At 48.9% G+C, this 24,885-nt stretch overlaps 1 protein-coding gene across 2 annotated transcripts in view; it reads left to right on the plus strand.

Annotated features, from left to right (window-relative positions):
• Nucleotides 1-24,885, plus strand: part of MDGA1 (MAM domain containing glycosylphosphatidylinositol anchor 1) — a 141,969-nt gene that overhangs the window by 95,441 nt on the left and 21,643 nt on the right. Inside the window, exons 11-13 of one of the 2 annotated variants that reach the window (XM_086744311.1) lie at nucleotides 15,638-15,815; nucleotides 16,887-16,910; nucleotides 24,146-24,298. In XM_086744311.1, coding sequence (XP_086600437.1) covers nucleotides 15,638-15,815; nucleotides 16,887-16,910; nucleotides 24,146-24,298 — 355 coding nt within the window. The remainder of the gene's footprint in view (nucleotides 1-15,637; nucleotides 15,816-16,886; nucleotides 16,911-24,145; nucleotides 24,299-24,885) is intronic. The other variant, XM_086744312.1, reaches the window with a different exon arrangement.

The following is a 24,885-nucleotide window of genomic DNA, read 5'->3' on the forward strand; positions in this document are numbered from 1 at the left end:
GAGCTAGGATTGAAGTGGAATATTCTCTGCAGATAAAACAAGCCTTACATGTGGCCAGATGCGACTGATTTATTACCAGCATCAAGCTGATGAAAGCTTACCCAGCCAGCCCACCTTCTCCTCCAGCCCTGGTTGCTCACCAGTCTCTGCCGTCAGCAGCAGGTGCTCTTCAGCATCTTAAGGATGAATGCAGCAGCCTGCAATCTTGGGGTGGTAAGGGTCTATCTGGAGGGGGGATTAACTCTTGCTGAGCTGGAATCCAAAGGGCATCCAGCTGGGATGCCCACTGGTTGTAAAATGTGTTGCTGGTTTTCATTTTGCTCTCCCCCGTTTGCTTGAGGAGCATATGTGATGTGAAGATCCCTAAGTAGCAGGATGCTTTGCAAGGCACCTGGGAATCCTTGAATTAAATTTGCTTGCTGCAGCTGCTGAAAATGGGGCTGGGTGAGAGTCAAAGTGCTGCTTATTAATTGGCTGGTGCTGTGGCTCCTCCAACTTTTCCTGTTCAACAGCTTCCGAGGGCTGGTTGGGCATTCCTGGGGGGATTGCAAGCAATCTGGGGGAATATGGTTTCCTAAGGGATGCATGGGGGCTCCCAGCAAGACGGGCGGTGCATTTTCACAGGAGCTGATGTGCAGCAGACGTACCGGTTCCAGTAGAATAAGAATTAACCTTTGATTAAAACCAAATAAACAGCCTGACAGCTTGGAGCCACTGACAGAGGCAGAGCGCATACGATAGCAACATGGAGCAAGCTTCTTGTAAAGCCCCTGTTGTATGTCTCGGCAACGAGGCTGTTACTTCCCAAAGTGAATTGACCAAGTGGGTTTAGGCAGTGGTATTGTGCTGAGTCGCAATTCAGAGAAGAAAGCATCCTCACCAAGGAGCAGCAGGGGCCTCACAGACCTCTGTCCTGAAGGCTTGGGAGGTTTTTCCTTTCTTTCTCCAAGGTAACCGATCCAAATGCCGACCACCTTACTTCCCTTTAGCCAGTGAAAATGGGTTTGCAGCCTTCGGTGGTTTGCTTGTGGGAAGATGCCATAAGGCTTTTGGGCTATTTGTTTGGTCAGCTTTTTTTCTTCCACATTTTCTTGTAGCATAGAAAGACACTGAGGCACTGCATTCCAACTGGAAATGTATTTCATTGCTTGGGGATTCAAAGCAGCCTCCCCAAACCAGATCTTTGCCTACAAAATAAAAAGCCTTTTAAGTTGCTTGTTTCTCTCTATGTATTTTATCCCTTCCCAGAGCTCTGCTCCAACATTAAAGAGAAATGAAAAGCCATCTAATATTGCAAGCAGGTTGCATCCTGGAGGAAAGATCTGAGCTGGGCTGATGGTTACGGTTACAGGGGATAGTGGCAGAATTACTGTGCACTTAATGAGCTGGAACCCATCTGTGACCTGAGGCTGCAGGAGAAAGAGGAAGGAGAAGGTATTGGTGCAGTAGGGAAGTTTAATCTTCATTGTGCCCCTCAAGGAGACCTGAGGCTGCCGTCTCCTCCGTACCTTCTGGTATCTAAGCTTCAGCCAGAACAGGGCCAGCTTAACACCTTCCTGCCTTTCCCCTCCTGGGAGCAGGTTCAGCGCTACCTGCCAGACAGACCCCTGTAATTTGCATGGAGCCAAGCCCCAGACCCATTTGCTAAATTAGCTCACTGGGTTGTCACTTCAAATTAATTCCTGCCAGGGAGACTGTCTTTAATGAGACTGGCCCTGTGCAATGTCTGAGTAATTGTATGGTCTCTCTTTGTTTGTACTTTCATCCCTTCTATGTTGGATAAACATCCCCTGCTGTCTACAAAACTCATCTGGGCTCCGGAGCCGGCTGCCACTTGCTTCATCAGGCAGCCAGAGCAGCATTAATGAGAGCTGCGGTGGTGGGGAGCCGGGCTCACCGTGTGGGGAGGTGACAGATAACAGAGCTGTTTGGGCAGGCATAGGACAGGGGCGTTAGCAGGAATTTAATGATTGTGATTAGAGTGGAAGGTTAACTCCACTGATGGTCATCGCAAGGCAGCGGGATGCCGAGGCCCACGGGCTGCAGATCTGTATCGCTTCATTTGTGTTTCTGAGTTGTTCTTTTGCTCTCCTCTGAGCCCACTTCAGCAGCGTCTGTCAACTGCTATCTGTCTTTGGCTTCATTAGTGCACGGAGCCAGACGCCCTTCCAAGGGCAGGGACATCTCTTCTTCTCTTCATGCCCCAAGCAGGTGTGGTATTACTTGAAAGGCAGGATGAGCAAGCATGCAGTAGCTCACAGTCTTTTACCTAAATGTTTAGTTGAGAGCACCGATAACTTGCACCACTGTGCTTTCCCACCTTGTCCACCACCATGACTTGGTGAACCCACATGCGTGGCCCTTGGCAGATCAGGAACCAGCCTAGTAAAGTTGGATGTATCTTCCAATGCTTGTACGCAATCCAGTGATAAGATAATTCACTAGTTTGTGCAGCCAGGGTAGAACAAACTTTCAGAGCAAGCTAATCCACCCAGGGCTGTGTTCATCAGGAGTGAGAGCCTCCATGCCAAAAGCCTGTCTCCTCCCATCTTCAGCAGTAGCCAGTGCCTGGAAAAAGAGTATCAGACCAAGACAGATGCATGTAGTATTGCTTTCTTTGCCTCTAGATAAGTCCACTTGTTTATTGGGCCCCAGATTAGGAAAGGTGATGAACACAGAAAGGTGATGTACTCGAGCGGATGGTGGCCCTTGCAGCAGCCCAGCCCTGTGCTCCAGGAGGTGAACACAATCCCTTTTCCCTTTTCCCCTGAAGAGACAACCGTGGCTTCAAGCAAAGCTTCTTGGGAAATGGAGCAGCCGTCGCCTCGAGGGGTTGCCTGAGGGCTGCATCTTGGGGCCGAGGGAATGCTGAGGGCTAGAAAAGACGGCAGCTCTGGGCAAGGCAGGCAGAGGTGGCCGAATTTGCTTTACAAACGAAGGGGCTAACATTTTGCTGGCTCCAGGGGATTGCGTGCTGTCTAGGCAACGCTGGCATCACCAAGGTAACCACCTTGCCGATGACAGGCCTGTGTCCATAGCCCTCATCCCAAGGCTCACTGAGGCACGGTGCCCCCAGTGTCCCCATCCTGTGCGTCCCCCCAGTAGTGCAGCAGTGGGGTTTTCAGCTCAGGGGCACTGCAGGAGCTGAAGAGGTGACACAGTGAGGTTTTATGACAGCTTAGCTCAAAAAGCAGTCAGGGCTGTCCTCTTAACTCCTTCTCATACTAGAAGATGAAGAGCTTAAAGGATGGAGTTGTGGCTCATAAAATAGGGATGGTCCCATCCTGCTCTGAGTAAAATGTGACCGGTGCTGCATTCACTTGGTGTTACCTGGAAAAAGGGAAAGGGCTTGTGGTGCCGCATTCACTGAGAAATCCTCCTGCTGAGAGGCTGCTTAACTGGACAGCCCAGTTTGATTCCCAATGCATAGACAAGGCACATGGAAAAGGGATGTGCGAGTCCCTTTCCTGTCCTCCTCCCTGCTAGAGCATCGCTGTCCCATTGGCTGCAGGCGAGGAAGGGAGTGTGACTTCCCATGAAGCAGCAGATGGTGGCCCTGGCTGCACACGAGATGCTGCACGGATCAAAACACGTGTGGGGTGTGATGACTGGCACAGCCCCTTACTGTTTATCGTTTCACTTGATAACGGGTTGTGCTGGTCCTGTCTCACTGGTGTTGGGACTGGGGACTGCAGTGACTTTGCCTCATGATGTTTGCCCAGAACTGAATCTCAAAGCAGACCTTCTGTTGTAGGATGGCCTGTAAGTCATGCCTGCCAGAAAGCTTCTTTAGTCCTGTCTTCTTTTTTGCCTGCCTTGGCTGCCAGTTTGATGTCTGATCACAGGCTGCTGTCATAGGGGACAACGTCAAATCAACACAATTCCACCTACCTGCTGAGCCATCCTCTGTAGCAGGAAAAAGTGTTTTTTCAGCCCTAACTCACCTCACCCATCTCCCCCACTAATGCTCTTTTTTTTTTTCTTTTTTTTTTTAATTTCAACTTCTGTTCAGGCAGTGAGAATAAGCAGATTACGTTTGTGCTCTCAAGTCAGTTGCCTTCAGTTGTGCTAGTGGCATCTGTGATGCTGTACAGAACTCAGCCCTGAGGGAAGTGGAAAAGGATGCAGAAGGAAGCCAGTGTGTCAGCGGGAGGTGTGTGTGGCAGACGATTCGAACAAAAGCAAGAGAAGAGAGAGGTGACACTGCCTTTTTAGGCTGCGAGAGGAGGAGAGGTTTGGGACGCGCAGCAGGATTGAGTGGCAGCCGCACACTGGTGGAGGGAGAGCTGGCTGATCAATAGCGTTTGATGGACAAGCTGTGCTTGAAGCTTAATGAAGTTGCTGTGTGGGACCTGGGGGTAAAGCAGCAACTTTGCCACCAGCGTTTGGGAGTGGAGGGGACAGGACCCTGCCTCAGCTGTGCTCTCTGCTGCCTGAAGATGGGACACCATGTCAGTCACTGCAGCTGACAGCACATTGAGCCATCCCTCTTTTTGTCCCTAGCAATCTGTCACGGGGGATGATGTGTCAATGTGACCAGCTGCTAGAACAAGGTCCTCTCTACCTGTGCTGTAAGGGAAGACTCTAGGACAGCTGGATGTTTGGTGGGGGTGAGAAACAAGGAGCTTTTTCCACATATCATGTTTGTATTCTTTACTGACTAAGTTGGCAACAGCAGAGCCTCCACGCAGCACAAAGGGAGGGAGTTTCCTGGCCGTTGCTCGCTGCAGGTTGAGGTATCTGCCCAGCCACAGTCATTGTTAGCCCTGTCAGCCAGAGAATCACAGTGACTTCTACAAGGCTGGCCAGGGAAGCTCAACACAGGCCTGACCAGCACGGACAGGTCAGGTGAGTTCAGTGGAAATGGCTGGGAGCCGTGGGAGCCCCGCTTAGGGTCTGTCTGACATCTTCCAGTGCCGCTATTGAGACTTCCCTTTGCCCACGAGAGCTTAACAAATTAGCCTGGCTAATTCTGTCTTTTTGCATTCACAAATTGCTCTTCAGTACAATTCTTTGTTCTCCTGAGTTGATTATCCCTGGTCCACAGATCATTTGTAATCAGTTAATTGGGAAAATTGGTAATAAGAGCGGTGGCAGGTTAGTTATGCCTTGGTCTCGTGGTACCACTTCACTTCTCTTCTTTACTTTGCAAAGTAAATAGGGTAACCTGCCCAAAACAGGGTAGCTGGAAGCTTTACAAGGTGGCTTGCCATTCCTAAGGAGCCTCGCAGCAGAGCTTTTGTCTTAACATTCGCTTTTTGTAAGTACTGTTCCTAATGCAATTCAAGTACTTGACTGTGCAAGAGACAAAGCAGGGCATTGTTTCGATTGCCTAGTACAATGGAATAATTATGAACAGGTTTTGCACTCTTAGCTCTGTTTGGAATAGTTGCAGTGCCTGAGAAGAATAGTACAAATAATCTCGCTGGAAAGGCTCATATGATCTTAAAACACATCTAGTAGCAAAATCTCATCTATCTCTAGCTCCTAACACCACTGTTCGGTGCTCATTCAGGGTAAGGAGAATGTGAGAGAAGAGATAATCACATTCCCCCAACAAATATACCCCTCGTATCAGCCTTGCAGGCTTGAGATGTTGTTTTCACACCATCGTGCCTGTTCGTATCCAGCAGGCTGTTGGCTCATGTTTTACAAAGCTGAGCACAGGATGAAAAATGCTTGCCAGGTATCAAAGATAAAAGTGAGTCCTTTGTGTACATCTCTTATCCACACTCCTTCGGTGGCTTCAAGAGGTACATGCTACTTATAGAGTTTTCCTGAGAGTCCCTATGAATAAGCTGTGATGCAGCTTCCTCCCATTTACTCTGCTCATCTGTTGTTTTCAGTAGTCAGCCCGTGTTCCTCCTACTGCTTCAGAGTCTTTTCTTTTTCTCTTCTTCTTCCCTGTTCCCCCTCCTATTTTACACCTCTTTTTTACTTCGTTTCTGTTTCATTTTTTGGATTTGTTCTTGTTTTTGAGGTTTTTTTCCTGGCTCTCACTCCCTAGAACATGTTGGAGATAAGAGGAAAGAGTGTGTGAATGGGGAAGGGTTTGGAAGGGGGATGTAGTCTCTCCTGTAGCTAGTGACAAACAGGCAGGAATAGGCACTAGGAATAGGCACTAGGTAGATATTTTGACTGTGTTTCATGAAGAAATGAAACTTAGTTGGTCATGCTGCCAGTGCAGGCAGCATGTGAAGGGCTTTATGGCTTTATGGCTCTCCTTGCACATGCTGTGCTCCCTGCCCCTTCTTGACCAGAGACAGGACTGCAAGTGCAGTCGAGTTAGAGGTGGCCGTAGGCTCTGGAATGGTGCCTATATGCCTTCATTACATGTACCAGACTGGGAAACCCAGAGTCCCGCAGAAAGACTGTTTCTGCTCCAGTAGCAGCCCCATCCTTTACTAATTGCCATTTTTAAGGGTAAAGGTGTCCTAACAGTGGGCTCTGCCAGTGTCTGTAGAGAACCCCAAAAAAAGAAGCCTGGGAGATGGCAACTTCTGTTGGTGGAGCTTGTCTCCTGTGGTAAGTCACAACCATATTATAGACCAAATGTCTCAGGACTCAACCTAGCCACAGCAGGCTGTGCAGAGCCTGCTTGATTTTTCTTCTTGGAGCCAGAAGTGCTGACAGCACGGTACATAAACATGTATGTGGGTCTGGCTGCAGGCAGGCATGTCCAGTGCAAAGAAATGCATGGAAGAGGAGACTGTAGTCACTGAGATTAGGGATGGGTATAAAATTGGATCCAGTAAGGCACTGAGCAGTGCCAATTTTCAGATGTGCGCCTCAGAAGAGATGGGAATCATTGCTCTGAGCAGGAGGAGGCTGTGAAGCAACATGAGGGATATTTGTCTTTTACTCAGCTTATGCCCCTGCTGCGGGCAGAGAGGTGATTTCAGACTCTGCAGTGCATAGTCAAGGGCAGGCAGAATCTTCCAGTGGCAGTATAGAGTTTCCAGTCAGAACAGAAAGACCACATGTGCCTCAGGATCGAAGATACGTCTGTGAGACAGTAGGAGATAAATAACAGGCGTAGCCAGACGTACACGTAACCTGTCTAGCTCAGTACCAACCACCGTGACACCAACACAGGCTCCTTGCACAGTCTGAGGAGTACGTGGCTCTCCTTCCCTTCCCACCCATCACCAAATTCAGGTGCTCATTTACCCTTTTCTTCCTTAGCTCCCTGGCTCCCCCAACTCAGGACATGCAACCGTGTGATGTCCCAGTAAGCCCATGGCTGATGAAGTTGCCAGTCATGTTGTGCCTCAGTTAAGGCTTTTATTTGACTGTCTCCCTGACAAACGGAAGATTAGGTCTGTTCTTCTTAGACTGGGGAACATATGCTAATAAAATACATATTGCTTGCTGATCAGCCCCTAATGAAAGACATTATTGAAGAGTGTGGAACAAGCACTTACAGTAATTCATGACAGCACCAATTTGGCTTCTCTGGGAAGCTGTAAACTGCTGCTCTCGGTACCTAATGAGGATGGGCAGCTGATTGCGCGTGCGAGAGGAAGAGAGAGAGACTGTCTCCTGGCTTAGGTGGCTCCAGCTGTCCTTGGTGGCTACTGAAGGCTGCAGTTCCTTCTCTCTTTGGAGCTGGGGATGTCTCAGCCCAGAAGGGGAGCCTTCCGTCAAGGACAATTTAGGAGAAAAAGCTTCCAGGACTCCTCGTTTAGACTGAATAATGGATTTGCTTTGGCCATCTACGCTTGCTTGACTCCTGGATCTGAACCTGTGTGCTTCACTGATGAACAACATAGGCATGAATTTCAGTTCACTGGTGTGCTTGTCTGGCAAATGCCAACTTGATGTTTGCAATGTGATTATTTCATCTGGAAACCCCTAATGAGTAACGGTCATCAAGCAAGGAAAATGAAATAAATCCAAGTTTAAACTTACCCTAGCCCTTTAATTGATGCTATTAATGCTTTCATTTTCATTAATGCAATCATTTCCATTCAAGGTGGTGATAAAGTACTAATCCGGGAAAGTGTTTTAATCCAATCTGACAGCCACAGGAATTTTGGTGAGAGATTATAGAGAAACATCACAGTGACTGTCTTCGTGTCCAAACCAAACTTCTCCGCTACCTAAAGCTTACCCAAATGGCTTTTCCAGATAGCAGCTACCCTGCTGAAGGGGCAGGTGTCTTCCTCATCACTAATACCAGCCAGTCAGATCAGCATCCCCTATTGGGATTGGGCTCCTGAAATTTTGTGTAGGTGACACCAGTTTGGGAGGCAATGCCACCTCAGTCGAAGATCAGGATATCGTAAGGAAGATCTGAAAGACGGAAAACTACTTGAGTGGTTCAGATGGGATGAAATGCAGCAGTACAAGTGCAAGGTCGTGCGTGGGGAGAGTGCTATCCGAGGAATCTGCCACACGTTGGGAGCTCATCAGTGGGAAGGGACTGAAGTGGAGGAACGATGTGGGGGAGTGATTTGACTTCAAGGAGCTGCTGGCAAGATACAAGTGTAAGAAAGGGCAAGTGTACTCCTAGGTGAGGCCTGAGGTATTTCCAGGCAAGGTGGAGAAGTGCTACTGCATCCTATACGCAGGGCTGAGATACCCACCTCCAGCAAGTGGGATCATGCAGGAAAGGATTATAGGGTAGATCAGGGAAAGTGAGAGTCTGTGTTACAAGAGGAGGCACAGAGTGCTCAGCTTGTTTACCCTAGCAAAGCAAAGGCTGAGAGGGAGTGTGATTGCTGTCTGTAAAACCATCAGGGGGTCAAGCAGCAGGGAGGGAAAAGAGCTGTTTAAGCTAAGAGACAATATTGGCACAAGATCAACTGGGTGCAAGCTGCCTGTGAATAAATTCAGGCTGGAAATTAGAACATTAGGGTGATCAGGCTCTGAAACAGACGTCCAGTGGGAAGAGGAGGCCAAATGGGAACGGCTTTTAAGATGGGATGTGGTACATTCATAAAATGAATAAGCAGAGGTAACCCCTGTGGTCACAGGGGACTGGACTCTGTACCAGGAAGGTACTTCCCCTGCTGTGTCCCTGAACATGGTTGTGCTTTTTCGTTCTCTGAATTCCTGGAGGATAGGAGGGGGCTGCCAGTGCAGAGGGGTTTTATCCCTCTGCCAAATCCCAGAGAGCAAGAATAAAATCTGTGGTGTTCAATTGCAATGTCAAAGACAAGCCATCTTCCTCTGTTCTGTCCTGAGGTGCCAAGGTGACATCAAGGACCAGAATCTCAGTCTGTTGCTGTGTGTCAGAAAGTCCATGGGAAGAAGTGGGAGAGAAGGGCCAGATTTATGATATGTTTTTCCATCACTGTGGAAAATGTTGGAGCTTCATCTTCAGGAGAGTTTACTAGAATTCCCTGTCCCCACCTCCTTCCTGCCCCTGTTTCTGAGCATTTTTCATTCTTCTTTTCCCAAGGAATTTGAAATTATCTTCTGTCTACCTGTGGAACTAATCTCTTGGGCTCTCATTCTCCAGCAATGGAGAATGGGTCTGCCCCTTGGATAATTTGCTCTCAGTCTTTGACACTGTAAATGCCGACACACATAAATCCTGTCATCATCTTTTTTCCTTTTTTTTTTTTTTTTAAAGTCCATGGCATCTAAACTTTTTGAAATTACAGCTCTGAAAGGCATCTTGTAGTTTTGGAGGTGCAGTTAGGGCAGAAATTGAGGGCAAGGCGTGTCTGTTGAGGTAGCAGGGTGTTTTGCATTGCAGAGCCCCATGTTGATCCCAGGAATTGTCACTAGTGCCACAACAAAGTATCTTTTTTGGCTGTCACCAGTTTAAGGCCACAGACACTGTCAGTCCCATCATGTTGAGAGCGATGCTGTGATTGTTTCTGGTCTTTGTGAAACGAGACTCCCTTTGGAAGGGAGCAGCTGTGTCTTAGCTGGATTTTGTTGGGATGAGTTCATGGCAGTCACAGCCACAGGGGAAATGTAGTGATGCTTGCACAAGATGATACCTGCAGCCCCTGAGGACAGAGCTATATAATGTGTCCAAGACTGCTGGCAAACAGGCTGAACTGGTGAAAATGGGAGGCTCTGTCACATCCTGAGTGGTATTGCCTGCCAGAGGAAAAGTGCCCTTCTGCTGCTGTCATCTTCTTCAGGCCCCTGGACCGTGCTGAACTGGGATGTCTGAGGAGAAACTAGATGGCTTGGCTGAGACTGTTCTGGGCATGAGAGACATGGATACCATTGCACCTATTGCTGCCAGAGTGCTGAGCTTTGAAGACCATCTTAATTCCCGGTTGCTTGAAGAGTGCAGCCCACCAGCTGCATGGGCAGTTGAAGTTTATTTTGTCCACATTGTTGCCCTGTGCTTCTTTCAAACCTATTTGAGGTACCTGTGCTTCCTGCAGCACCAGGCTCTCCAAGGCTCCTGGTCCTGTGCACTTCTGCTCCCCAGAGCGTTCTGACGCTCACAGATGAGAGAGGAGGGCTGAGGTGAGTGGTCTCAGCCTAACCCCCCCGCCTGCATACATGCCAGAGACGGCATTTGGCTGTTTGTGCTCCTCCGCGGAGCTGCATGGGGAGTGAGGGAGAGCCTGTCAGAGGGAGGGAGCCCGCGTGTGAGTCTGCTGTGCCACATCAGCCTGCCCATGTCTGCCATCTCCTCTCCTTTCGGAGAGGCCAGCCTGGCTGGGGACGGGAGCTGGGAGCTTTCCCAGTGTCCCACGTCTGCGTTCAGCTGGTGAGGACAGAGAGGAGCGCAGGCAGCCAGCCTCGTCTCATTTGTGCTGTGGGAAGGAGCAGCCAGGGGAATTTGAATGAGGCTGAGAAAAAAAGGGAGAGACACAAAGCGTGTGTGGAAAGGATTTGGAGGGGAGATACTGGAAAGCAGAGCTAGCGCTCATGCCCTGAGCTGAGAAGTTGCTGAAGAAGCGGGACAAGCAAGGAGAGAGTGGCAGGAGTGAATAGCAATGCTGGGAAGCGGGATGCCCGCAGAGCAGTGCCTTTGCTCCCATCAGTTTGTTGGGGAATCCGCATGATTTTAATGTACGTTTTTCTAGCTGGTGTTTGTAACAATTCCCTGGGGCTTGCTGGTGAAACAGGTTTTCTTTCTAATTCCTCCCTCAAACAAGCGTGCAGCTACTTAACGTGCAGCTGGTTGTGAGACCACGTGCGTGGCTCTGCAGGTCACACCAAGTCCCAGCACAGGTAGGCTATCGCAGTCTTGTGAATCCATGGTGCGGTTTGTTGAGCAGGACTGCAAGGTTAGGTATTGACAGATGGGTTTATTAATATCCTTTGACTTTATTGTGTCTGATAGCTGATGTGTACCTGCCTCAAACATAATTCAGTCTGAAAACAGCATCCTTTTTTCCTTTAATAGCCTACATAAACAGAAAATGTAGATGTGGGGGTGTCATACTTTGGACTCTTCTGCTGTGACAGCTTCCCAGCCAGGATGAAAGCAGGGGGCAGGGGTAGTGTGGCATCCTGCTTTTCTCTCTGAGGCTCTTGGTGTGTGTTCCCAGACCGTGAGCAAGCTTGGCTGGCCACAGTGGGACAGGCACTCTCTAAGCGTTACAAGCCAGCTCAAATGATCAGACAGGGGACTGGGCCAACAATACCTGCCATCACTGGGTGTGATGGTGAGGAATGAGAAAGGGCAGACCTTGTTTGCAGGTCCCGGAGGCTTGACGGCTAGGTACATATGTGAGTGTGCTTGTGTGCTCTCCCTTGGTTGCTAATACTGCTTACAAGTGACGGGGCAAAGTGACAGGTTGCACACTGTGCGTGTGAACACGTACATCCTACTCAGGGCTGATTTTGCCCTTTGTAAGGTGTTTCTAGCAAGCCCATTCTGCGAGAACGTTCTCCCCTCTGCAACCCATGTGATATTTGCAGCCAGCCAGTAGAAACTGTGTTTGTTTTTTCTCTTCCATACCTTCCCTCTCATTATTTGAAATGAAAGGAGGTGAAGGCAGAGATGAGGCTGTGCGTTGCACTGTGCTCTTCTTCTGGCCCCACTGGCAGCATCCCGAGCCTGGTGATGAATGAGCTTGTTGCGTGAGATCCTCCACCGAGACTTCAGCATCTCTAATAAGGTGGCCAGCGTTTCGCTGTCCTCTGCGCCTGCCTCTGCTTTATTAACTGCACCGCAGCAATATTAAGCTGGAGCTTTATATTGGAGGAGGCTGAGGAAGGAGTGGAGGGAAGAAGATTTTTTTTTACAATGCGAGTTATAGAACACTGGAACAGGTTGCTCAGAAAGGTGGTGGAAGCCCCATCCCTGGAAACGTTCAAGGCCAGGCTGGATGAAGCTCTGAGCAACCTGATCTGGTTGGGGATGTCCCTGCTCCTTGCAGGGGGGTTGGACTAGATGACCTTTGAAGGTCCTTTCCAACCCTAATCATTCTATGATTCTATAAGATACCAGGGTAGCATGGGAGAAGAGCGCACACGAAGCAGGAGAGCAAAGGCAACAGCGGGCAATTGAAGCTGAGGATTAAAAAATGAGTTCCTGCTGGACTGATGCATGCAGCGCTGCACAGACCTGCTGCTGGCAATCAAGGAGACAAAGGACGGTTAGGGAGGGGGAGGCAGAGCCAGACCTTGGCCTTAATATCTCTTGTCTGCTGGACCTGTGCTAGTGACCACAAGCCGGCACCAGCTCCATGTGCAGAGAGCTCCAGCTGACTGGAGCTGTCCCCTTTCTCTCCCTTGTACTGATTTCATGGCCTTTAAACCGTGCTGGCGGTGCACCTGGCCCTTTCTCCTGATGGCTGCAGCTAGCCCAGGGGGAGACGTTTGGCCCATGCTCCTTTTCACCCAGAAGAGCCAGTCTTTCCAAGGACATCCCAGGCCAGTTCCATCAGGGTGCCAGGACTGTAGGGACGGTTGTAAGGATGTGCAGAGGACAGACAGATGTTGTACGTGTCCAAGTTGCAGGTTGAATATAGGCTGAGAGAAGAGTTGGGTCTGAAGTATTTGGTGGAGGGAAGAGACCCTCACAAAATTTTTCCCCTACGGTCCAAGAGGAGGTAGTGCTGGGCCGTGGCTGTGCCTTTCCCGTTTCCTAGTGATCCAGGTCTCTCCTGGGAAGCAGGACAATTGCAACCCAGGGGGCATATGTACATCTATTAATTTCTGTTTCACAGCCAAACCTGGGTGGCAGCCAGGTATTTATTTGGTTAAACGCATGTGCCCATGAGGAGAGACTCGACTGGGGGATCTAGAGCTTTGCAGTCCAGACTGGAGGCTCATTTTTCAGTTTGTCCTGGATTAGGTGATGTGGGAGAGCAAGCGATTTGACATTGCTCTCAGAGGCTTTAGATACCTGAATTCCACCTAACTCCCAGCTGAGGTGGAATTTGCACTGTCTGACTCTCACCCTCAGGCTTCTCTCCAACTCTCCATTTTGGTTCTTTTCTAAAGGTTATGTCTAGACGAGGGAAATGGCTCCTGACCTCCTCCTATTTGCTGGCTGCCTTCCCAGCACCCTGGATCACAGCAGTCTGCAGGGAGGAGCTGCCGCCAGCCCCCTCAGCCAGGGTCTGCTCCCCAAACAGCCCCATGCCAGGAGCCATACCGCTCCAGCCTCCTGATTCTGGCTTGTGACCCTCTCCTCCCACATCATTGGGGGTCTGGTGCTAATGATCCCAGGCGAGGTCGCTGCCACCAGGAGCCGGCTCCACTCTTACTTGGCAGGGCGGCAGTGCAGATGGCAGGGCTGAGCGGTAGGCACACCAGCTGGATCCGCACCCAGCTTTTGCGTGCATGAAGATGGAACGTTGTTGATACGAATGGATCCTGGCAGCACCTAGGTGCCAAGTTCATGCTGAGTCCCCAGAGGCACTGCCCTGGTCCTGCCAGCTGGGACTGCTGTCGGATGCCTTGCGGGAAGGCACCGAGCTGGGTGAAGGCATTGGAGCAGTTCCTGGCCCTTTGACCCATCTTGCCTGAGGGAGGAGGAGGAGGGTGCAGAAAGCAGTTCCTCAAGCAACTTGCACCCAGATCTGTTTGGATACAAAGGTCTCTTTTAGGTACAATCTGTAAGGTGGGTACAAAGTTGTTGTTCACTGTGAGAACCATGTGCAACCATGGATCCCCAGGGGCTGGTCCCTGCCCCAACACAGTACCATGGCAGGATCTGGTGCAGCCCTTCCCCTTTGCTTGGGAGCACTGTCCAAACTGCGGGCAGATCAACTCAGGTGCAGAGGTAGGTCCTGGCCATGGGCTCTGGACCAGGAAGCTCTCCAGTGGCAGCCACTGCTTCTGAGTTTGAACATACAGTTATATACATTAGGGCTGGAGGCAGGCAGAGGAGGGGTTGCATGTGCCTGTTTTTACCAAGCGCCACATCTGCATTGCTCCCCTGCCCTGCGTTGCTGATGGCCTTCGCTCCTGTTGTGCTCTCACTCCTTTTTCTTGCCTCGCACTCTCCACACTGACAGATTTGCTGTAAAGCTTCCTCCTTGCATCCCTGTACCTGTCATCCTGTAACTTTGTGGTTAATGACGAACACCAAGCCTGCCTATCAGGAGAATTGCCTTTACAATGAAACCTGTCAGCCTAGAGGATATATCAAAGGCAGGGGGAATTTTAGTGTCTGAGATAGTGAATGCTGGGCCATGGAAAGCCCTGCCAAAGGTATTTTTACCAGGACCACCATCCCGAATAACATATCAAGACCAAAGCTTGCCACAAGAATTCAGGCACTGCGTAGCAACAGGCAGGAAACTGTGTCTTCACAGTGCAATCCTTGTTCTTGTCCTTCCCCCACCAAGCAAGCATGACCGTGGCAGGGAACTTTCACTGACACATAATTCATCATTTTTAGTGGTGGAGATTTTGACAACGATATTTTTCCATTATTTTCTTGAAACTTCCCGGCTGCCTTAGCAGACTGAACAATGTTCAGCAAGCATGATTCAGCTCCTTCATCAGTGGGCAGCAGAGAAAAAGGGAGACTATGGGTGACTCCAGAGGACACTGACTTGAACTACACCTCTTGCTCTGGTCTGCGTGAGCTAGAATTCAAGGGTGGATCCTGTAGTAGGCAGGTCCCAGCAAGGCACCACATGAAATGCCACACAGCTCAGGCAGCAGATGAATTAATTTTGCAGCAGCAATTGTGAACCAAAGGGTATCTTGGCAACATACCATAGTGTGTGTGCACAGGACCTTAGTGCACCAATGGAGGTAAGTTGGGTTCATTCCTTCCCTCTTGAAGACACTGGTTCCGACAGTTGCTCCAGGACCCATAGTTATAATAGAATCCTAGGACGGTTTGGGTTGGCAGGGACCTTTAAAGGTCATCTAGTCCAACTCTGGTGCCAGGAGCAGGGACATCTCTAACCAGATCAGGTTGCTCAGAGCCCCGTCCAACCTGGCCTTGAATGTTTCCAGGGATGGGGCATCCACCACCTCTCTGGGCAACCTGTTCCAGTGAAGAGTTGTCCCTGCCGTTAGGAGGACCTCAAGGCTTCCCTTCAGGGAGAGCTCAGGCTCCCGATCACCGTTCTGTACCAGGAGTGGGAATTTTCAAACCAGTTCTGCATGAAGATCTCATTGATAAACCAGGTGTACTTGTCTGTATAGTAAGATGAGAAATGGGGTATTAGATGGTGGGTAGGATCCCTCAGGTTTCCAGTTTCAAGATTTTCATAACACTGTGGGTTCTTTTTCTGTGCAGCTGGCTCAGAGAAACACTATCCAAACCTTCATTCCTGTGCAGAAAATGGAGAAAGGCCTGTTGCTGGAGCACATCTTGTCCAACCTGAAAGTGCCTCAAAGCTATGAAGTTCGCCTGACGCCCGTCACCAGCTTTGGAGCTGGAGATATGGCTGCCCGCATCATCCGGTACATGGAACGTAGGTGTCTCCTTCTCGGTCCTGACTGCGAGAGCAGGTCCGAGCCTCAGGCTTAGGGACATGAGCACGCATAAACGTTGTCTCCTGTGACCCTTGGGTGGATCTCTCTGCTCTATGGAGTTTTGATGGCACAGTGCTATCACGTTTGGCCATATTTTGGCTGTTACCAGAGCAATAGGTAGGGACCTCTGAGGGCCAGTCTCCACTCATCCTCCACTCAGCAGCTGTGACTCACTCTCTCTGCTTTGTGGGCAGCAGAGCCCCAAAACTGCAGTCCCCAGCCAAGGCATGCTGCAGCCTCCCATGCCACAGTGGCATATGTTAGAGGACAGCCACTGGAAACTCCGTATTAGCCACATGCCCATAAAAGTAAGAGGATTTCAGGGGGCTTCAGTTCTTTCTGGAGCTAAATGCACAGTTCCTTTCCCGATTGGTTGCTAGTAAACCTTTTGCTCTGTCCAATACTCTGAATCCCCGATCATCCTATTGATATAAATTCATGATGATTCTCTCTTCAGCATCACAACAGCTCACAGCTCTGCCCATTCCCACAACTCTATGATTTCTTTACCCCCCTCAGGAGTTTGGACCCTGTATTTCAGCAGAAAGTACAGATTCCCCTCCTCCTGTGTTTGCATGATTTCACACAACCTTTTTGTCTTGTGGAGTGACAGCGTGTCTGGTGTCCCCAGCATACCTGTAGTCTCAAACTTCCACAGTGTCTCAAAGTGTTTTGATGTCCCTCCTAGATACCAAGCTTTGGTGTCTTAAGTGGGTGCTATCCCAGTGGATGCTCCAGAAAGAAACTGCTTGGCTTGCCAGAAGGGTTCCCCTGTGCTCACCCCTTAGGCGAAGTTTTCTTAAGGTCTCTTGCTGCTTCAGTCAGAGAGTCAGCATCTTGTTCGGTCAGCAAGGCAGACACTGAGCACTGCTGTTTCACAGAGATGCTGCTAGGAGATTTGTGCATCTATGACCTTTCTTGATGTGTTTGTTTTATTTTCACTTTGATTGAGAGTTGCGATTTGAGGGAGTACTAGCTGTTCTGACTTATTTTTCTCTTTCCTCTTCCAGCAATCAACTATCCCAACCCAACAGGTAAGCAGCAAGACCTTTGTATTTATGTTTTGAATGTAATGCATATTTGTCGAGTGCTCCAGCAGATCAGGAAAGTCAAACAACTGGAATACACAGCTGACTTTGCCAAATCTTTTTCCCCAAAAGAGGATGAAATTGCATAAACTCATGCTTCCAGTAAGTAATGCCATTTGTTGTACCTTGAGTTATTACCAGGAGATATACACCAGAGGTGTGCCTCCCACTCACGCCTGATATCTCTGTAACTGTGATCTTGAACCCACCCTCCCCCTGACACTAGCAATCTGTGTCCAGCAGGTTATTAAATGTTCCCCAAAATATCTGTGTTAGAGGAATGTGTATCCCCCCATCCTCTTCTGGAAAGGAAAGGTAGCACCTGACATCTTGGCAGGTTGGTATGGAGCATTCTCCAGCTCGGATCTGGTTCTTCTTGCAAACCCTTTGAGCACAGTCCCTTTCTTCTTTCCCTCCAGTGTCATCGCTGTTTCCTTGCTTATGTACCTTCTGGCCATTCCTGCCAAGATGCAGGCCCGTCTTTATTGGGCACCCAGGGTTCCCATTGATTTTGAGAGTAGAATACACAACGTCTCAGAACGATGGTCTTTAACAAGAACGCGATGGTGCCCATCGAGTGTAAAAGAGAATTTCTAGAGTGCTGGAAGTAGTGGTAGAGTGATTTTCAGGAGATGAAACAAAGTCCCTTTGCTTTGATTGTTGGATATAAGCACAAGCAAAGCTCTTGGGCAGAACTAGGTAGGCTACTTGCTGGTGGTCCATGAGGAGCAGGTGATTCCAAGTAGCTGTTTCTTTCTCCCTGTTTCCAGCTGCTGAGTCAGCATTCAGTCTTTTTACCTGTTACTCTGTATGTGTGTAGGCAAGTGCTCCTGCTGCACTGCAGGGTAGCAGTGGGAAGGAAAAGCCAGGATTAGGCCACAGCAGCCAGGAATCAGGGTATGGGGTTATCTTGTTAGGGCAGCCACAAGGCATTCACTCTTGCAGGTTCACAATCTGAGGATGGTTTGATGAACCATACTCTGCCTGAGAGCAGAAGCTTCTTACAGAGTCAGAGGGATTTTGTGGCTCTAATTCCTGATTCCCTTTGCTTTGCTTTTGCCCATTTTCTGATCCTCTTTAAACATTCTCCGTAGAAGATTCCTTGGGAGACACTGAGCTTATTTCCAGGGACCCACTCCAGAATGTGTCCCTCAGCACTCACTGAGGGAGACAACGCACCCCAGCCCTCAGGAGGAAGTGACAAAATCTGACCTTTTGCAACTTGCTTCTGCACTACATAAATCACTGGCAAAGCCAGAGCAACTTTGGTCCTGATTGTATCAATCTCATGGAGTCTTTGCAAAATGAGCCTTCAGACTGCTCACCTGGAGTTGCTTTGGCAGCTTGATTGAGACCAGAACAATGGCATGAAATTTGCCTGTGGTGGAGGATAAGTGATCCACGCTTGTATTTTCATGCAGTAAACCCAACACTTAGGGTTTCTCTTTGATACAAGTTGCCCAGCCTGTGCTGGATGTTGGGACCTCTAGGCCAGTCAGCAGAGTCTTGCCCATGTGTTTATGTCTTGAGATCGACTGCTGAGAGTTGCACCTACCACACGTACTTTCCGAGATGCTCCTTCCTTTCAGATCTGCTGCCAGTAAGACATAAGGCCAAAGGCTCTTGGCTCTGTCTCTGGGCCACAGCTCAGTCTCCAGACTCTCATCCCAGTAACACGGAAATCCCTGCTACTACCTCTTATTTTCCCACTTCCCCTGCTACCTTCACCCCCAGGGAAAAGGTCTGGTACAGGATTGTAAAGGTATCCTCACGCTAGGCTGCCCAGCCACATTCTGGGAGCAAACTCTCAAGTGAAAGGCAAAGATTACATGATTAATGCCTCTGGCAGCGAGATCCAAGGGCATGCACAATGGTGATTAATTTACAAACTCTGAGAGTCACTTAATACAATTATTTCTTCATGCATTTTCTCTCTCAGCCTAATAAGATGTTAATGACATTGGGGCAGGCATGCATGTGGCGTGGTTACAGAGCCTGGTACCGGGGTTATAAAGCAAAAGCAAAGTAAAAGCAGAGGAAGTGAACGAAGGACATTGAGGATTTCAAATATTTAGAGGTTAGCAATAAGACTGATCATAACTCTTAAAAATCAATCTGATTCTAAATACCAGAAATTTTCTTTAAAAAACTGTCTTAGAATTATCTTAATTCAAAGATATTACCTTAAAGATCTCTTAGAATAACTGACCATTTTAATGTCATAACTAAATTCCAGTGCTGAGGAATCTGCTCTGTCCTCTTGCCTCTCCCCTGCAATTTCATTTGGGATATAGCCTCTGCTTTCTATCCCAAACTCTGCAGTGCTGCCCCACAAGCTGTTCCAGCTCACCAGCAGTGGATGGTTTAGTTTCTCTGGTTCTAGCAGATGTAGCCTTACAACCTTGGCGATGAGGGCGTTAAGAAGCATATGGGATTGTTGAGGTTTTTTTTTCTCTTGGCCAGTGTGCCTTGCCCTTCCAGAGCAGCAACACCATTTCTCATATATCTACAGTCTGTCTGTGTGTGGTGCTAAAATGGTTTGGGATCACAGACAAGTACAGTGGGTGGTGATCAGTACCAAATACTGGTTGTTGTAGATTACTCTGGCTCATTGCTTACTGTCTAGTGCTTGTGTGTCCTGTCTCTGATAGCGCCTCATAGTCCAGAGGAATCTGAGCTTGTTGCCCCAGTATGAACATGTGCGAATGAGATATGAGCCTGGTGTTCAGAGTTGGATTCCTCAAATCTGTGCCCATTCCTCAGGAGTGTGTGTAATGCAAAGGTTAAAAAATGTGACTGCCACCAATTCCTTGTATCAGGATGGCAAGTAGGATTGTCTGGGCCACGTTATCCCCTTGTTGCAGATGGAGATGTGACAGCAGATGACAATCCAGTATGACCCAACCGGTTACAGTATTGTGAAGCTTTCTTCCCTTACTCATTATAAATGCTTTAGAAACTTACTATGGAAAAGACTGTTAAATGCTGTTTATTAGATCCCAAAATACTTTGAAGTCGCAATGCAGTTTTCATTGTCTTCATCTTCTAGATGGGGAAACTGATCTCCAGAGAGAAAGTGACGGCCTGTGGGTCACGCAGCAGGTCTGCAACAGAGCTGAGGCTCGGAGTGTGGTCCTTTATGCTCCAAGCCAGTTTCAGTCACCAGCCCACTGCTAAATGATGAAGGCAATTTTATTCAAGAGCACTCCATCTGCTATTCACCCATAGTCTGCAGCTAGAATAGGATTATTATTTTTTTGATTCATCTGGCAGCCAGAATTTCAGGACCAGGGATGGCTTCCCCCTAAGGACTTGAAATGAAAACCTCCATTATGTTTCTCAAGAAGGCAAAGCAACAAGAAATGCTAATAGCCACAGCAGAGGGTCTCTCCCCTGGGAATGCAGGGAGGTGTCTGTAACCGGGAGCAAACATCCCTGCACTTTGAGCTGCCGCCACTGCAAAGCCTGCCAAGGAAATCTGTTTGGTGAAGACAGTGCTAACTCCAGCCTTTGAGGAACCAGCTCCCTTGCTGCCTCCACCTCACCTCTAACAATCCAGAGAACAACTTCTGTGTTCAATATTTAAATCCACAGTTTAATTTTTAAACAGGAAGCTTCCTTTGCACTGCAGTGCTGAGCCAGGATCCCTGGCAGATGGTGTGAGTCTGGAAGGTTTGCTTCACACAGCTGAGGTCAACAGTTAGATCACCACTATGGCCTCTGAGACAAAGCAGGTCATTTAAAGGTTTTCTTTTCAGCTGGATCTGCCAAGTTTCTGCTAGTGAGCCTTGCTGATAACTGTCCAGAGGTGACGTGCTGGCCATGTCCCAAACCACACCGAACATCTCGTAGTTATTCTGGGCACCTCCACTTCTAGCTCGGAGAAACACCAGATCTTTCCCTTCCTGTGGTTTGTTCTAAATCAAAGGACCAGGAGTCAGAGCACTTGGGTTCTGTTTCTAGCTTTGGCACTGCCTGCTGTGACCTTAAACGTGTCTCTCTATACTTCTGTGTATCTGTTTCCGCACGTGTAATGCAGGAGATATGTAGAAAGAGGCATTGCTACCTCATGGAGATCTTAAAAAGCCTTGCTCATTAGTTGTTGCAAAGTGCCTTGAGATCCCAAGCTAAGCAGAGGCAATATGCTGCAGTTATAAACTCCCGCACAGCAAATGATGTTGTGCCTAAAACTGATCATGTTGTGGTATCTGTGGTGCGTAGGACCTTTCTCTGTTTTATGCTCTCTGCTGGAAGTGTTGCCTTCTGGAAGTAGCTGCATCTGAGTGAGAGGAGAGGATGGAGTCCGGGCCCTCTTTTGGCATTAAAAGAGCTCTCTCCAAGCTTTGGAGGCTTCTTCTCTGAGCAGTCTCATCCCATGAGCATGAGGACTTCTTACAAATTAGGCACAGTAGTCCATCAGCTGGCATGACCAGGCCTTGGTGCTAAGCTGGAAATATGGTTCTCAGTCCTCTTGCCTTGCACAGCTTTCTCTGATCTCCACCTGAGCTTGGACTTTCTCCTTAATCTGCCTCTCCTTTAGTTTCTGAACCTCGTCCTTTATGGGTTTGCTACCTGCTGAGCAGTTGCCTGGCTGGCCTCTGTGTTACAGAGTTCAACTCTGCTTTCTACCTGGTACTCCCTGTTAAGGGAATTTTGTGCTAGAGAAGGTTGTCACCTTTCTCCTCTGAATGTCCACATGCACAACAGGGGCAGGGGTGCAAACCATCCTGGTCCCTTTGATTGCAAGAGGACTATCATGGTGGATCCTGCTGTGTGGGTAATGCCACTGTAAAAGAAAACTTGTCTCTTCTAACTGCAGCTGGCAACCTGTGAGCTGGAGCCATGCAGATGTTTGTCTTTGGTCCGACAGAGAGAAGCTGGGGTGTTGAACCAACCCAGCAATATCAGGAAGATATCAGGAAGCTTGTGGGCTCCTGTTCTTCCTCTAGGGACCAGTGTGTGTCTGATGCAGCCACAGACTCCCTCCTCTCAGCCACGAGGGCTGGGGAAGGACCCTTAAAAGCTGCTTTCTCATCCTTTTCCCCCTCCATCTCCTTGTGCTGGGGATGAAAGGTCACACAGTTGCCCTGCCTCAGATCCCACATGCATCTGCCCCATCGTCCACTCCTCACTCCTCCCTCCTCCTCCAGCTGCTGCTGCCATGTGGCCCCTTGTGCTTGGCACTTTGGAGCAGTGGCTAATTTGGATTAGGATGCTAATTAGAAATGAGCGGATTGAATGGAAAGCACTTAGCCAAGGTTAATAAGCAGTTAAGTGGCCAACCCAGCCGAGCTCCCGATGGTTGTGCTCAGCTCGCAGGAGCCGCGTTTCCTGCTGAGCTTACAGAAAACCCAGCTGCCCTGGTCCGTGAACCAAGCCCGTGGTTTGCAGCCCAGTGCCAAACTTGTGGTGGTGAAGACCTTTTTGTGGGCCACAGCAGGATGCTGCTGCTTCTCTTCTCACTGCTTTGGTGGGATGCTGGAGAGACACAGGCAAGAAGGGGGAACAACAGCATGGAGACCCCATTTCCCTACCACAAGGGTCTGCAGGCTTTCGATGTCTGTTTGGACAACAGTCATTTTTATTTCCAAATGGGAGGGGATGGAGAGGGCCTTAGCTGCAGGGTGGGAACCGAGAGGTGCAGCATCTCAGAGTCAAGATGCTGTTCATTTCATGGGTGGTCTCTTCTCTCTGGTACAAGATGGCAGATTTTGGTCTGCATCATACCCTCACAACATACCACATCTGGAGCTTTTGGCCCTGGCATTGCAGAAAGCTTCCCTTGCCCATCCCGTCCTTGGCACCCAGTCCATTAGGTTGCTGACTCTGCTCTGCCCTACGTGTCCTGCCCATGCTAGGACAGAGAGTCTTCTGCCCAGGAACCAGAGCAAGCCACCACTGAAGATACAGGCATGCAGGAACCCAAGTAGGCATTTAGGCTTCTCTTCATTTGGGCATGGTAACAGGAACAGCATCGGCAATAAACTCCCAAAAGTTGAGTCTTGCACCAGCATGCCACGGATGAGGTTTCTAGCACATACCAAGCCCTTAGCAAGAGCCTTGTTTTCCATTCTGTGTGTTCTTTCATGGCTTTTAAGTACTTTATCTCAGTTTTGTAGCACACATCCTTGCTCTTATATAAAGGCAGAAGGTTAAAGAGATCTGTGCTTACTGTGTCTGCACCACTCGCAAGGTCTGAGATCCCACTCTTGGCCCGTTCTCCAGCTCTGGTTTCTGCCCAGGGACCTTTCAGAGCACAAAGCAGTTTTCACATTGGATCTTGAACCTGTTTTCTCTTTCTCTTCTGCCTGTTTTCTCCATCTCTCTCCTACCGTTTCAGCAGTGCAAAGCTGCTTCTCAGCCTTTGTTTTTGTAGCTCAACAAACAAATGTTTACCACAAACATTGCTATCTTCAGCCTGATCAAGTCCAATTCATTCCAATCTCTGCAAGTCCATATTGGGTTATGTCTACGCACAAGATTTTTCACCTGTCTTACAATATTGCTGTAGGGTGTGACTGTCTCTTGGTAGTACTAACATCGAGCCCTATTGCACATGCGGTTGATCCTACATAAAAATCTTTTACCTACGTGACTTATTTTGTTAGGGGAACCAGCAAGAGCTGCAATACCAAATGTGCCTTTTCACTGGTATAAATTGGATGTACTCTAGCTGAATGACACATTTGTAGCGCTGAGCTGACCTCTTCTCCACAGCTGATTTTTTTCATGTGTACCATAGTTTAGTTTAATATATAGCCCAAAGAGGGGTCATCTGCTGGTGCTTTATCCTCTCTCCTGGCAAAATTGTTCTACCATCAAGTTGTTCTGGTTTAAAAGCCCTGTGGCCTGTTTGCCTTCAGTGCTCTTTTTACCCTCCTCTACATTTGCCCCCTCAGACCTCGCAGCAGAATCTCTTTCTCTCCAGCTCTCATAGCCTTCTTGCATTTCGCCAGACCACCACATCCATCAACCTAGATTAACCCTTCCATGATCATACTAATTACAGATATGTTCCTTTTCAACCTCCTTCTGAGGTCGAGGGCTGCCCATGCATCCCCAGCTTGACACGGAGACGCGGTGATGGTGTAGCAGTGCCGCGCAGCTTTGCAAGCACTCAGGCAGCCTTGGGGAGGAGGTTTGAAAAGCCATGACTGACCAGCCCCTTCCCTTCCCCACAGATAACACCTGCCGCTTTGAGGATGAGAAGATCTGTGGCTTCATGCAAGACAAGATGGACAACTTTGACTGGACCCGGCAGAATGCCCTGACCCAGAACCCCAAGCGCACTGTCAACACAGGGCCCCCCACGGACATCAGCGGTACGCCAGAGGGTAGGCACACCTCTGGGTTTCTTCTGGCTTGTCAGAAGTCCTGCAGCTCTGGGAGCTGGTGGAGTGGTCATCTGCTTTCCACACAACACGCGTCTCTTCCACACGGGGTGCAGGGAGCAGGCAGTTAATTTGCATGTTACTGATTGACATTAAACACACAATTAAAACACCCACGACTTTGTTTAAGGGAATAGCGTGAACATTAGTTCTTGTTACCAGCTAATTGCCTGCTGCCTAATGCCTTTGTCCCATTTGATGCTTGTTTGGAACTCAAAAAAGGATAAACAAGTAGGAGAACATCTCTCACACCTAGAAATGAGTTACTGCTGGTTTTAGCCAGCTGTTTACTCAAAGAAAGTCTCAGGGAGATAAACAGATCTCCTTAGTACCAAGCAGGAGCATGAGACCCCAAGCAGAAAATGCCTGTGGGGTGACAGCAAGTGCCTCACCTCTTGCTGGAGGAGACTGGTGTTGTGTATTGTTCACACCGTTGTGCATGGAGTACATGCTCCCATTTTAGCTGGATGTTACTTTCCCCTTTCTCAGGAAAGTAAATTCGTATGCAAGCACAAATCTTTGAACTCTGA

Source organism: Chlamydotis macqueenii, chromosome 3 (genome assembly GCF_036417535.1).
Source record: "Chlamydotis macqueenii isolate bChlMac1 chromosome 3, bChlMac1.mat, whole genome shotgun sequence".
Taxonomy (NCBI): domain Eukaryota; kingdom Metazoa; phylum Chordata; class Aves; order Otidiformes; family Otididae; genus Chlamydotis; species Chlamydotis macqueenii.